General features: G+C 42.7%; 1 protein-coding gene across 9 annotated transcripts in view; it reads right to left on the reverse strand.

Moving 5' to 3' along the window:
* LIPH (lipase H) overlaps positions 1-12,603 on the reverse strand; it is a 56,457-nt gene that overhangs the window by 28,236 nt on the left and 15,618 nt on the right. For 8 of the 9 annotated variants that reach the window (XR_005383835.1, XR_005383834.1, XR_005383833.1 and 5 more), the window contains exons 2-4: positions 8,510-8,877; positions 7,112-7,220; positions 1,563-1,664 (exon numbers count right to left, since the gene is read on the reverse strand). Coding sequence is in view for 6 of the 9 variants with exons in the window: in XM_038583615.1 (XP_038439543.1) it covers positions 1,563-1,664; positions 7,112-7,220; positions 8,510-8,877 (579 nt within the window). In the remaining 3 variants the exon portion in view is untranslated. The remainder of the gene's footprint in view (positions 1-1,562; positions 1,665-7,111; positions 7,221-8,509; positions 8,878-12,603) is intronic. The other variant, XM_038583614.1, reaches the window with a different exon arrangement.

Genomic DNA, 12,603 nt, shown 5'->3' on the forward strand with positions numbered 1-12,603 from the left:
TGTACACATACACTTATACAGTACATATATATTGCAATAATAGTGGCTATTATGTATGGAGAACCTGCATGTGAGCATGGTACTAGGTGTTTTATATACCTCTCTTCTAGTTTTTACAATGTCCACAAAGTGGCCGTTGGTAAATTCAGATGAAGTAAGTTAGAGATGAAGACACTCAGAGGACTTACAGAATGAAATGACACTACGAGAAAGGACAAAACCTGGGATCTGAGTCCCCTCTGCCTGACTGCAAAGCTTATTGTCTGTCCTCAAAATTCACTCTCTCTCCAAGAATGAAAAATAAATTACTCTATTCCATCAAGCATGAAAATGGCATTGAGGTAATGCCCTTCAGGAAGGTAATACTTTGCAAACTACCTTGTAAGAATGCAGCTATTTTACAGAGACATTTCCTCTAAGGCTGACAATTGCTGAATACCACACCAGAGAACCTGTAATAGGTGAACATGGGTTTTTCTTTTTCTTTTTTCTTCCCCCCCCCCCCCCCCCCCGCCAAAGATGGCAATTTCTTCTAAAAAAAAAAAAAAGATTTTATTTATTTCTTTAGAGACAGGGCATGAGCAGGGGGAGGAGCAGAGGGAGAAGGACAAGCAGACTCTGTGCTGAGCATGGAGCCAGACACAGGGCTCTGTCCCTTGACCCTGAGATCATGACCTGACCTTAAATCAAGAGTCAGACGCGTAACAGACTGAGCCACTCAGGTGCCCCTGATCAAGGGTTTTTCAGGTGGTTGTATCACAAAGAAGGTATGTTACTAAAGACTGCTCTGTCCCCTCAGCCCTCCCCAGGCTCTAATCCCAGACATCGGGTTATAAAGATCCATCTTTAACATCACCCCAACCCCCATGTCATGTACCCATCCCAGATATGAAATCAGCACTATAAAAGAGAGAAATGGCCAGGAAGATCTACAGAGAGCTGCAGAGCTATAGATAGCTCAGAATTGCTCTATACATAGACACACAACACTTGCGCATGTCTTTTAGCTTAAGAAAATAATGGGAAAGATGGGGTACCTGGGTGGCTCAGTGGTTGACCATCTGACTTTGGCTCAGATCATGATCCCAGCTTCCTGGGATCGAGTCCCACATCAGGCTCCCCACAGGGAGCCTGCTTCTCCCTCTGCCTGTGTCTCTGACTCTCTCTGTGTCTCTCATGAATTAATAAATAAAATCTTAAAAAAAAAAAAAGAATGAGAAAGAACCAACAAAAATAGAAATCATACAACCAAACCCTGCTGCATATATGGAAACATTTGTTCACATGCTGTGTAAATCAGTCTGCCCTTGACTGGTCAAGATGATCACCTTAAAACTAAGAAACGTTGATGGGAAAAGTACCTCCACTCTAGCAAGACATCTTGGATGCCTACATTAAACCAGTGTCCCTTTAGTATCTCTGTGGATTTGGAACCCTGCCCCACAGGAAAAGAGAGAATCTGGAGGAACCTGATCCACCCCTGCATGATGATCCCCTCAGGGGGAGACTCTTTAGGAGTGTGGGAGGGGGTGCTCACTGATCCACAAGGACAGGAATGTTACCGTCAATGTCAGAATGGATGACGTCAACGAACTGTGCATCACCAGGATCTAATCTGTCCTCAGGAGGTCTCCCATTGAATAAAGGGCCCGCAGGGTCAAGACCTGGAAAGAAAACCGAGTTGGCTGGGCAGCCCCACGCCATGAGTCACTTGCAGCTGGGCTTTTGATCCTTCCCCACAAGGATGGCACACAGGCTGCAGGGCACTCTCAGGTGGGCAAGCACTTGCATTCCCATCCTGCTTTGTCAGGTTCCTTTCCACAGCCCTATAGCCTTTTCCCACAGATGAGATGGTCACCCTGGCAGTGCCCTCTGAGAACAGCATCCAGACCCCATTAGGAGCTGTATCTTTTGTGGGGCTCAACACCAGGAAGCGTACAGACATATGGGGACTGGGGCATGGGGATAAACTGGTTCCTGAGGAAAAAAGCCCCTGAGGGTACATATAAAAAGCAGATGCTATACTTATGCTTATTGCATTTTAAATGTTCTAGGAACCTCACTCAACCTTTCCATCTTGTTATTAATCAAATTCCTTTAGAGTTTTAATTTTTATTCGTATATACTAGCTCATATGATCCACATCACAAGCCTGTTGGGAGGCAGGGTAGCTGTTATTCCCATTTTACAGATGCAGGGACTGAGGTTCAGAGAGATCATGTGTCTTAACCAGAGCCACAGCCTCACAATGGCAATGACCTCTCTCTTTGTTGAGCTCTTGGTTTCGTTGCACTGGGTTTGGCACACGCGGTGGGAAAGTATGAAACTCACTGCTCAGGCCAGGTATCAGCGAGGGAAATAAAGTGGGTGTCAGTTCCTGCAGAACTAACCCACCCCGTAAATGCCTGAGCTTATTTCTTGCCCTTGGTCAATGTTGGCTGGGTGTTCCTAACCATCAGCTGGAAAAACAAGAGTGCAGCTCCAGTGATGTTGTAACTACAAACGAAAAACTTTAAAACAACAGCAACAACAAACCACCAGAGCTTCCCAAAGGCCCTGCTAGAAACCTACCTGGATTGAAGAAGATTCCAAGGGATGTCTCAAAGTCTTTAGTCTGTGATAGTCATTTTGTTTTATTTTATTTTATTTTATTTATTATTTTATTTTATTTTATTTTAATCTGACAGAGAACACACAAGCAGGCAGAGCTGCAGGCAGGAAGAAAAGAAGCAGGCTCCCTGCAGAGCAGGGAACCCAACTCAGGACTGGATCCCAAGACCTGAGATCATGACCCGAGCCGAAGGCAGACACCCAACCAGCTGAGCCACCCACATGCCCCTGAAAGTCATTTTAAATGGCATATTCCATCTCCTGGTGTTATATATAAAATCCAAGAGATCGCATTCTTGCCTGACTTTCCTGGTTCTAGTCTCACTCTTTCTATTTCTCCTCCCCAACACTCTTGCTTCCTTGAGGCTTGTCTCTATCTGCCTCCCTTCCTTATCTTTCTCTTCCCCACCCCTCCAGCTTTTCTTCTTCTTCAGTCTGCTCTCTACTAAAACTGACGTGGGTGGAGGTGGAACAACACCCAGACACCCAAGTCCACAGTACATTCTCAACACAGCAAGAGAAACTTGTAGCCTTAGAAAGAGTTTGCTGAGGAAGCCCCCCACCCCACCCCATAAGACAGCAGCACTCTTGATCTAAGAAAAGAAAGAAAGAAAGAAAGAAAGAAAGAAAGAAAGAAAGAAAGAAAGAAAGAAAGAAAGAAAATGAACAGTGAGCATGCTAGTTTGTAGCAGCCTCTACATCCATGGCAGAGAAATCCACTTACTATAAACGTTCAAACCAGAGCAGTTTTGAGAGTTTTGAGGGTGCTATTGGTAATTATATCAAGACAGGAGGCACAAATGGAGACTGGGATAGGAGGCTTGGATATATGATCACCTTAGTGACAATTGATAGCAAATCATCAGTTTACAATGTCAGCCAAAAATCACAATTAAAGTGCACTAAAAAGCTATGTGTTTTGTGTGGACAGAGGCTACTGGAGTCAGCTAGATGTGACTTGGGGCCCCAAACCTAATACCAACCAGCTATGTGACCTTAGGCAAGTCTCTTGCCTTCTCTGAACCTCAGCTTTTTAAATCTGCAAAATGGAGGTTAGAATTAATAGCTACTTCAGAAGACTTATAAAAGGGCTCCTGGATCTGAATCCAGAAGATTTTGAGGTTATCATAGAGTAGAAACAAAAATGGGAAAATGGAGCTCTTTCTTATTCCCCAAAGATCACCAGAAAAGCGTCTAGATGGTGCTCATTGCCTTTTATTACAGCATTAACCAATTTGAGAATTTGATGAAAGCCCTAGTCCTCTCCCCAGACAGATATCCAACATAAGACCTCACTCCAGGACTGATACCTGACATTTTGCGAGAGGCTTCAAGGGCCTCATATTCCCATCCCCAACTTCACTGTGAACTCTCCAAGGCAAGACTATCCAATAAATAAAAGTGTAATGTAAGCTACTTATCTGATTTTAAAATTTCCAGAAGCCAATTTAAAAAGTAAATAGAAATAAGGAGAATGAATTTTAATGATACGTTATATTTAATCCAATTTGGCCTAGCATATCCAGATGATCATTTCAACATGTAATATAAAAAAGTTGAGATTTTTTTAATATCCTCTTCTTTTTTTTTTAACTTAGTCTTTGAAATCTGGTATGTATCTTGCACTGAGAACATCTCAGTCTGCATGAGCACATTTCAAGTGCTCAGTGGCTACATGTAGCCAGTGGCTACTATATGGGACAGCAGCACAGCCCTATGGTCATTTCTCAAAGTATGGTGTTCAGACCACCTACCTCTTCTGCTTTAAAGTAGACACCTGGGCCCCAACCCCAGAGTGCTGGTTCAGCAAGATGGCATGGTAACCGGCACCCCATGGGATTTTTACACACCCTTAAGTTTGAGAAACAGGGGGCAGCCTGGGTAGCTCAGCGGTTTTGCACCTGCCATCAGCCCAGGGCGTGATCTCATGAATAAATAAAATCTTTTAAAAAAAATTTTTGAGAAACAACTGTAATGTATTATCAAGTGATGTCGGTACTTGGAATATTTTAAAATCCACTCATGCTCTTATGTGGATCATGCCGCCATCTTGTGTTAAAGAAGTTAATGAGAAATAGGGGGTGCCTGGCTGGCTCAGTTGGTAGAGCCTCTGGCTCTTAATCTCAGGGTCATGAGTTCAAGCCCCATGTTGGGCAGGGAGCCTATTTAAAGAAACAAAACAAAACACAAATATTAAGAAGTTAATGAGAAATAAAACCAGGCGATGTACCTAGACAGAAAAAGCAAAAGGAAGAGCAGATGTAAGAAGAGAAATGGAGGAAATGAAGCAGCCATTATGGCCTACCTGATTAATAAGCAGAAGCATCTAATCCGGGGGAGTTGGGTTGGGTGTGAATTGTGTCCCTAGGCAACAGGCCCAATTCCCACTCCACACTCCAGTGAGGCCAGTCGGAAAAGGCAGTGGGAGGTAATCAGAAAAGGGAAACGCTTCACCCCTGAAGCTTCTCTGGGGGACAGCCGAGATTAACTTTGGGGATCAGAGGGGATGAAGAATCTGGAGAACGTGGGAAAGTCAGGAAGCCAGAAAATTGAGCTGTGGACCATTAGCGGTGTCCCGGCCACAGAGTAGGACCACGTGGGCCCAGAGTGGAAGGTAGGCTGGCTTGGGTTATACTGCACTCACAGTCATAGTAGTGATGGGGACAGGTTTGCTGGGAACAAAACTGGGGGTGAGATAGGATGGGCCCAATGGTGGGCTGGAGTCCTCCAGGGCCAGCACTAGACAGCAGACTTTGCTCATCTCTTCCCAAACTTCGTGGTTAGTGATGTCAGGTTGATAGCTTGAAGTCAGCAGTGGTGAGAGTATTCAAACCATGGAGATCAGCAAACACTACAAATCAGGATTTTTGTGGGGAGGGTGGTCATGGGGAGATCTGTTGAGGTTCTGAACACAACACGGGGGAAAGTCCCCCTGCCAGAAGAGCTCCCTTATCTGTATAAGGGGCACAAGCAGATTCAAGCCTTCTGCCCTTTGATCCTATAGGGAAATGAAACTTTTTAAAAAAAATATTTGTTTATTTATTTATTTGAGAGAGAGAGAAAGAGAGAAAGAGAGAGAGAGAGAGCACACTTGGGGGGAGGGACAGAGGGAGAAGTAGACTCCCTACTGAGCAAGGACCCAGACTTGGGACTGGATCCCAGGACCCAAGATCATGACCTGAGCTGAAGACAGACACTTAACCAACTGAGCCACTCAAGGGACCCTGGGAAATGAAACTTTTTAAAAAAAGGACATGTTGCATTCTCAAACATAAAAATAATAACGTGAAAAACTTAAAAAGAGCTCTGCATCCCTAGGAAAGCAAGTAAATGAAATGAGGGTGGCCTTGGCCTTTTGAGTGAAAGTGTGAAAAAAAAGTACCAGGGAAAACAAAACAATGTGACCTCAAGTATCGGGACTAGAGGAGACACCAATGATGTCTGCGTGTGTGTGTATGTGTGTGCACGCGTGCGCACGAATGAGGGGGGAGGCAGGGGGACAGAATGATTGCTCCTGGCTACCAGTCAAGTAGCACATTCAGAGACTGTGACCCTAAAAGTTTATCTCACAAACATAGTTAACTTGAATCTTTCCTTCCTCTGTTCACTTCTACCTTCCAGATTCCCTAGATTCAAAATAGCTCTGTGTGAGGATGCATTCTGGGAAGGGCACGAATCAGGGGAGAAGGCTTCAGTCCCTGAGACAGAAAGGCTCCCTCAGCCTGTCCTCTGTGGCTGTGGAAAGTTACTGGAACAGCGGGTGAGAGAACCCAGCAAAGGAGTCTTTGTTTGCGGTTTCACCTGCTGTGTTTCTGAGTTTTCATTCAGCTTTGTCCTGAAAGCTCATATTCAGAGGGTAAAACCCACTATCAAAATTCCCATCTCATTTTCCTATCATGAGACTCCAGCTGTGCCTGGGGATGGGAATGTATTAGGTATATGGTTCAGGCTAACTTAGATTAAATGAAAGGAAGATGGCTATCTGTTTGAAGGGCACAGATCAAATCCCCAAGGACCATAGCTGTGTTTTCTAACCAGAAGAGAAATAAAGTTACCATCAATCTTTTCTATGGCAGATACAATTTACAATTATACATGCTTTGCATGTATTTTATTAAATAATAACCTGAGGACCATCTAGGTGGCTCAGTGGTTGAGCATCTGCCTTTGGCTCAGGGCATGATCCCAGGGTCCTGGGATTGAGTCCTGCACTGGGCTTCCTATGAGGAGCCTGCTTCTCCCTCTGCCTATGTCTCTGCCTCTCTGTGTCTCTCCTGGATAAATAAATATTTTATATTTTTTAAAAAATAAATAAAAAACAAATAACCTGAGGTCAGTATTTTCATGGTCTCTCCTTTGCACCAAAGGACACACACTCAGAGGGTTTAAGTAATTGGAAGAGCTGGCTTTGAACCTAAGGACTCGGATTGCCTGCATCATGTTCCCCTAGATGCACCCTGCCCAGGCCGACTAACCCGTGCCCATTCACAGGAAGCCTTACCTGTAATTCTCCCCAGCTGCCCATTGTACATCTTTCCAACAAACCCAGCTATGTGGGCTCCTAGACTTACTCCAATGATATAAATGTTGTCAAGAGAAGCTCCTTTTACCTGGAATTTCAAGAGGTCCATCATTATCGATTATGATGACAATGTTTAGAGGAATTTCCTAAACTTGACTTTGGAAATGGTTCTTAAGAGAAACATTTCTAAGCAACTTATATCTATGATCTCACTTAAATGTTACAACCCCACAAAGCAAATACCATTCTTTTGATTATACAGATGAGGAAACTGAGGTCCAGTGTCAAAATAACCTGCCCAATATCAGTCAGGTAGGGAGAGGTAGAGCAGGAGTCAAACCAGTCTGTTCAACTCCAAGCCTGGGCCTTAACTTTTATGCTGTGGTGTCTCCTTTTATGCTTCTGCTAGAAATCAGGCAGAGACATCTCTAAATCCCTCCCAATTGAGAAGGGCAACAAAACATTTTGGTGAACTCCTTTATCTTCATGCTGGCTCTGTTAATGGGCAGAGAAGGAAGGAAGGAAAGGAAGGGGTGGGGGTGAGGGTACCACTCACCACAATCTGCTGCGACAGCCTGTGGTGAGTCATGTTAATATTATTCACTTTCCTAGGGCTGTGGCTTCAGTGGGAGAGCTTGTGTGAAAGTTCTGCTGCCCCTGGCCACAGTGGCCTGATTCTTTCTGAGATAGTTCTGATATAGTCACTTTTTTGGTTTCTTTCTTTCTTTCTTTCTTTCTTTCTTTCTTTCTTTCTTTCTTTCTTTCTTTCTTTCTTTCTTTTTTGTAAAGGGGGCAATTCATGAGATAGATCACTAAATAAAATTTAAGATTTATTTAATCTTTGTGAGTCTTCTAAAAACATAAATCATACACACACACACACACACACACACACACACACACACATCTCTCTTCAGAACATGTGTATCAGCTTTGCTTTTGGATAATCCAGTCAGTAAACTTTAGGCATGTCTAGGAAGAGGAATGGCTCTAGAAGATGAAGAAACTCTACACAGTGAAGCCAGAAAACCCCTAGACAGAACCTCTCTCACCCATGACACCTTTAAGTGACTTAGAAAAAGATATCCCTTCCTGAGTACACTTTACTGTTATTGCTGGCAAATATAATAAATATGTAGGTCTACAATGTGTGCAGTGACAGTGGTGCTCCCTTAGATGGATGCCCTGTGCAGTGCACAACTTACACAACCATACTTTTGGGCCTTCCCTCCACCTGGGCTCTCTACTTTCCCTAGAGCTTAGCTAGGTTTTCAAAATAATCCCCCTGTTCCCTGTAGATATCTCGTGGTTTCAAATCTCCAGATAATGGGCCAGGTTCAATGTGGCCCTGAGTCATACAAGAGAATTCTCTCTTACCAACATCTGGTCGATAAATTCCTTCAAGACATTTGCGACCTTTCTTGTCTTACTGGAGGCGTGGTTGTATATTACAGTTGTAGCTCCTCGATTCCAATCAACAATAACCACATTCATGTCTTCTACATTGAGCAAACCCTGTACTAAATCCTCCATCCAAACTGGAGGGGAGCCTGTAGGCCTGAATCCATGGACAATGAAGGTGGTTTTCTTGGTCATGTTCAAGTTCCCAAAAACTGTGGAGTTGATGACTTGTGCACAGGTCTGGTTTTTTCTTGTGTAGAGCATCAACTTCACATTTAGTCCTGTACCAACCACTGCACTGTGAAAGCTCAGTCTGGTGAATGAAGGACATGTTTCATCTGGGTCTGAAAATGAAAATTAGATGGCATCATAACAGTTCTTTCCTCAGTTGGGTGTCAAGCAAAAGTGCTGCCCTACAGTCATTGGAGTTCTTTCTGTGCTTCACACACTCAGCAGGAGGCTGCATCAAGTTGAATGAAGTTGCAAAGTCATACCCCACTCAGCACACTTCAGCAGTGAATTCTTTTTCACCAGGAAACCCTTTTTTTCCAAATCTTACTCTTCTTCAAAGTCTAACCCAAAAGTCACTTCAATGAAACCTACTCCGACTCTCCCCAGCCTTCAATACTGTCTTGCATTCCAGAACTCCCAAACCCCTGTAACTCATTGACAGCAACATAAAAACATTGCAGGGGTGCATTATGGGTATTAATGTACATGTGTGTCTATCTTGCTGGATCACCTCCTTGGAATGGTGCCTTAGAACCTGTGTATCCCTCACAGTGCCCAGCACATAGTAGAGGTCTCAGTATCTGCATCTGCTTGGACCAAACACCTCTTTCCTTGTCTAGAGCGCCTGCCTGGGACAACAGTAGAGACAGTGATGTGCCTTGTTCTGAGCCTTTCAGTAGTATCTGAAACAGTTGACCATGGTGCCTTCTTGGACTCTCTCCTTCTTTGTGTCTCAAGCACCACCTTCAAGCATTCATCCTACTGTGTAAGCTCTAAGGATAGCCTTAGGAGAAAGGTCGGAGATGAGGTGGAGCAAAGCAAAAAGACAAGCTGGAGCATCTTGTTACAGCAGAAAATAAGAGACTATTTATAAAAACAGGTCATAAGGACACAGGAAGCCAGCCTGAAGGGGCTTCTACTGGCCAGATCTGGTGTATTTGAGCACAAAATAATTAAGGACAATAATGAGTTATGGACCTTTGGGAAGAATTAGGGATCCATGATTCCATAACAAATAGATAAAGAAGCAAAGAAACAAATAAATGGAAGAGAGAGGAGGACTCTTGGTATAGTGCTGAATGCCAGCTGGTAAATGTGGAGTGAAGGCTGGAGTTGAAACTCATCATTTTGCAGCCTTCATAATGAAGATGGGTTAGGCAAGAATTATCAGTGGATGCTAAACTGAGGTGGTGGTTCTTCTGAGAAGGAGCACATGTGTATGGTCTTAAACTTTCTCCTACAGATTGCTGATTAGTAATTAGGGGAGAAGTAGTAACTATGCAAATGGAGAATTTGAACAACATCTTGACTAGATTATCAAACTGAACGTTGCCAAGGAGGGGCAGACAGACACATGTGCCCCTAGCTGTAGTATTCCAGGGAGGCATGTATAACCTGAACCTAACCATGGAGAAAAATCAGACAAACACAAAATGAGGAATATACTTTTTTTTTTATAAAGGACCTGTAAGGGCTGGATGCTGGGTGTGTTGTAGCTGTAGCCGGTGCTGGCAGGGAAGGGGGCTTCTGTGGAAAAAAATAAAATTATTTCTCTTTTTAAGATTGTATTTATTTATTTCCTAGAGAGTGTGTGTGTGTGTGTGCGCAAGCAGAAGGAGGAGCAGAGGGAGAAAGAATCTCAAGCAGGCTTCATGCTGAGCAAAGAGCCCAAAGTGGGGCTCAATCCCATGAACCTGAGATCATGACCTGAGCTGAAACCAAGAGACAGATGCTAAAGAAAAAAAAAAAAAAGATTTTTATTTATTTATTTATTCATAAGAGACACAGAGAGAGGCAGAGATACAGGCAGAGGGAGAATCAGGCTCCCTACACAGGACCCTGGGATCATGCCCTGAGCCACTCAGGTGTCCCGCATGCCCAAAAAAATTCTTAAAGAAAAAAAAAAGTTTTAAAGATTAAAAATAAAAAGTGACCTGTATTCTTAAAAAAGATCAATGTCATAAAGGACAAATAAAGGCTATGGAAATGTTCTAGATTAAAGGAGATTGAAGAGATGGGATATATAAATGCAATATCTGGTCTTAGTTTGGATCCTGTAATGGAAGAAAAAAAAAGTCATACAATAAATTATTGGGTCAATTGACAAAATTGGAGTGTGAACACTAAATTAGATAAAAGTATGGTATCAGCATTATATTAATTGAGGTTGATTAACTATACAGATATATAGTTGATTAACTAACTATATATCTCCCCTAGGTTATGTAGGAGATAATCCTAATTCTTAGAAAATTCAGCTTAAGTATTTATAACTAAATGGCCAACTTATTCTTAAATGGTTCAGAAAAAGAAAATTAGGGGCAGAGAGATAACAAATGATAAAGCATATATAGCCAAATGTTAACAGTAGGTAAATCCATGTAAAGGGTTATTGGTGTTCTGAGTATTTTTTTTTTAATTCTTGTAGCTTTTCTGAAACTTTAAAATTATTTCCAAATAAAAGCTTAAATAAAAGGAAAAAGAAAGCGGACAGGGCCATATCAGTAAGATGAAAAGTGGGAGTGAGGTTGTGAGTTCTGATATCAGAAAAAGAAAATAGATAATAATGCTTACTAAAGTCTTCTGTTTGAAAGGGAACAGGGAGTTGGAAATAAACTAAAGATCAAGATGCAAGGTGAAAAAGGGGTTAGGAAGGAAGAAGGGCTTTGGGGTCCTTAGGTACTGAAACAGAGTGTTACTTCTGCAACATTATGTTGAGCCTTGATCAAGAACCACAATCAAATAGAAGTTAAAAGTAAGTCTCTGATCCAACAATATGATGGAAGACTGTTTGTTTTTTTTTTTTAATGATAAAAATGCTTTAAAATTGTGTTACTCCCCACTCTCCTACATCCTATTTGGCTGAGAGAGAGAAAGAGCCACATTGAAGGTGAAGTGCAGGAACAATCAGTCCCTAGGTGCAAGCCAGAGATGGTTCTTTAGGATATTCAGGGGGAGGGGGCAAGGTCCTACGGATGACCATTCTTTGTGGGAGGGAATTGGAGGGGAAGACTATTGACTTGTAACTGGCCAACAGGAGACAAGTGCCTTGGGAATCACCTGTTCTGTCTTCCTCCAATAGAAATTTAAGAACCATTTGCCCTGGGCCCTTATTCTCAGTGAATCTACACTTGCACACCCAGGAATAGCTCTTCCCTCATTCTGAGGCACAGAACAGACTTCATCCTGGTGTCTCTACCCTTTTTTTAATAACCTGGGTCTATTCAGGGGCCCCTAGGTGGCTCAGTCGGTTAAGCATCTGACTCTTGGTTTCACTGAGGTTGCGATCTCAGGGTTGTGATCTCAGGGTCTTGGGATCAAATCCTGTGTTGAGCGCTATGCTCAGCAGAGTCCGCTTGGGACTCTCTCTTCCTCTCTCTCTGTCCCTGCCCCCTGTGCTTGCTCTCTCTCTGTCTCAAATAAATAGATCAATCTTAAAAAAAAAAAAAAACCTGGGTCCATTCATGCATGCTTTTATTTGAAACGTCTTGCAAAGACTCTGGTGCTCAGCAATGCATGAAGTTCCAAAATAGAAAGAGCAGAAGAAGGTCAAATAGAAGGTTAAAAACCCTCACCCTAGAACTCACCCTAGAAAATACTGGTTAAAAATTGAGCCCTATACTCACGTATTCCTCCATTTGCTCTAGCATGTACAGTGATTCATGCTCACAATTGTTTGTCTTCCCCTTCCCTCAGTTTTATTGATATATAATTGACATAACATTGTGTAAGTTTAAGGTGTAAAGCATGATGGTTTGATATATGTACATATCGTAAAATGATTTCCACAAAAATCTTAATACACCCATCATCTCACATAGTCAGATGTTTTTGTGTGT

The sequence above is a fragment of the Canis lupus genome, chromosome 34 (genome assembly GCF_011100685.1).
Source record: "Canis lupus familiaris isolate Mischka breed German Shepherd chromosome 34, alternate assembly UU_Cfam_GSD_1.0, whole genome shotgun sequence".
Classification (NCBI taxonomy): Eukaryota; Metazoa; Chordata; class Mammalia; order Carnivora; family Canidae; genus Canis; species Canis lupus.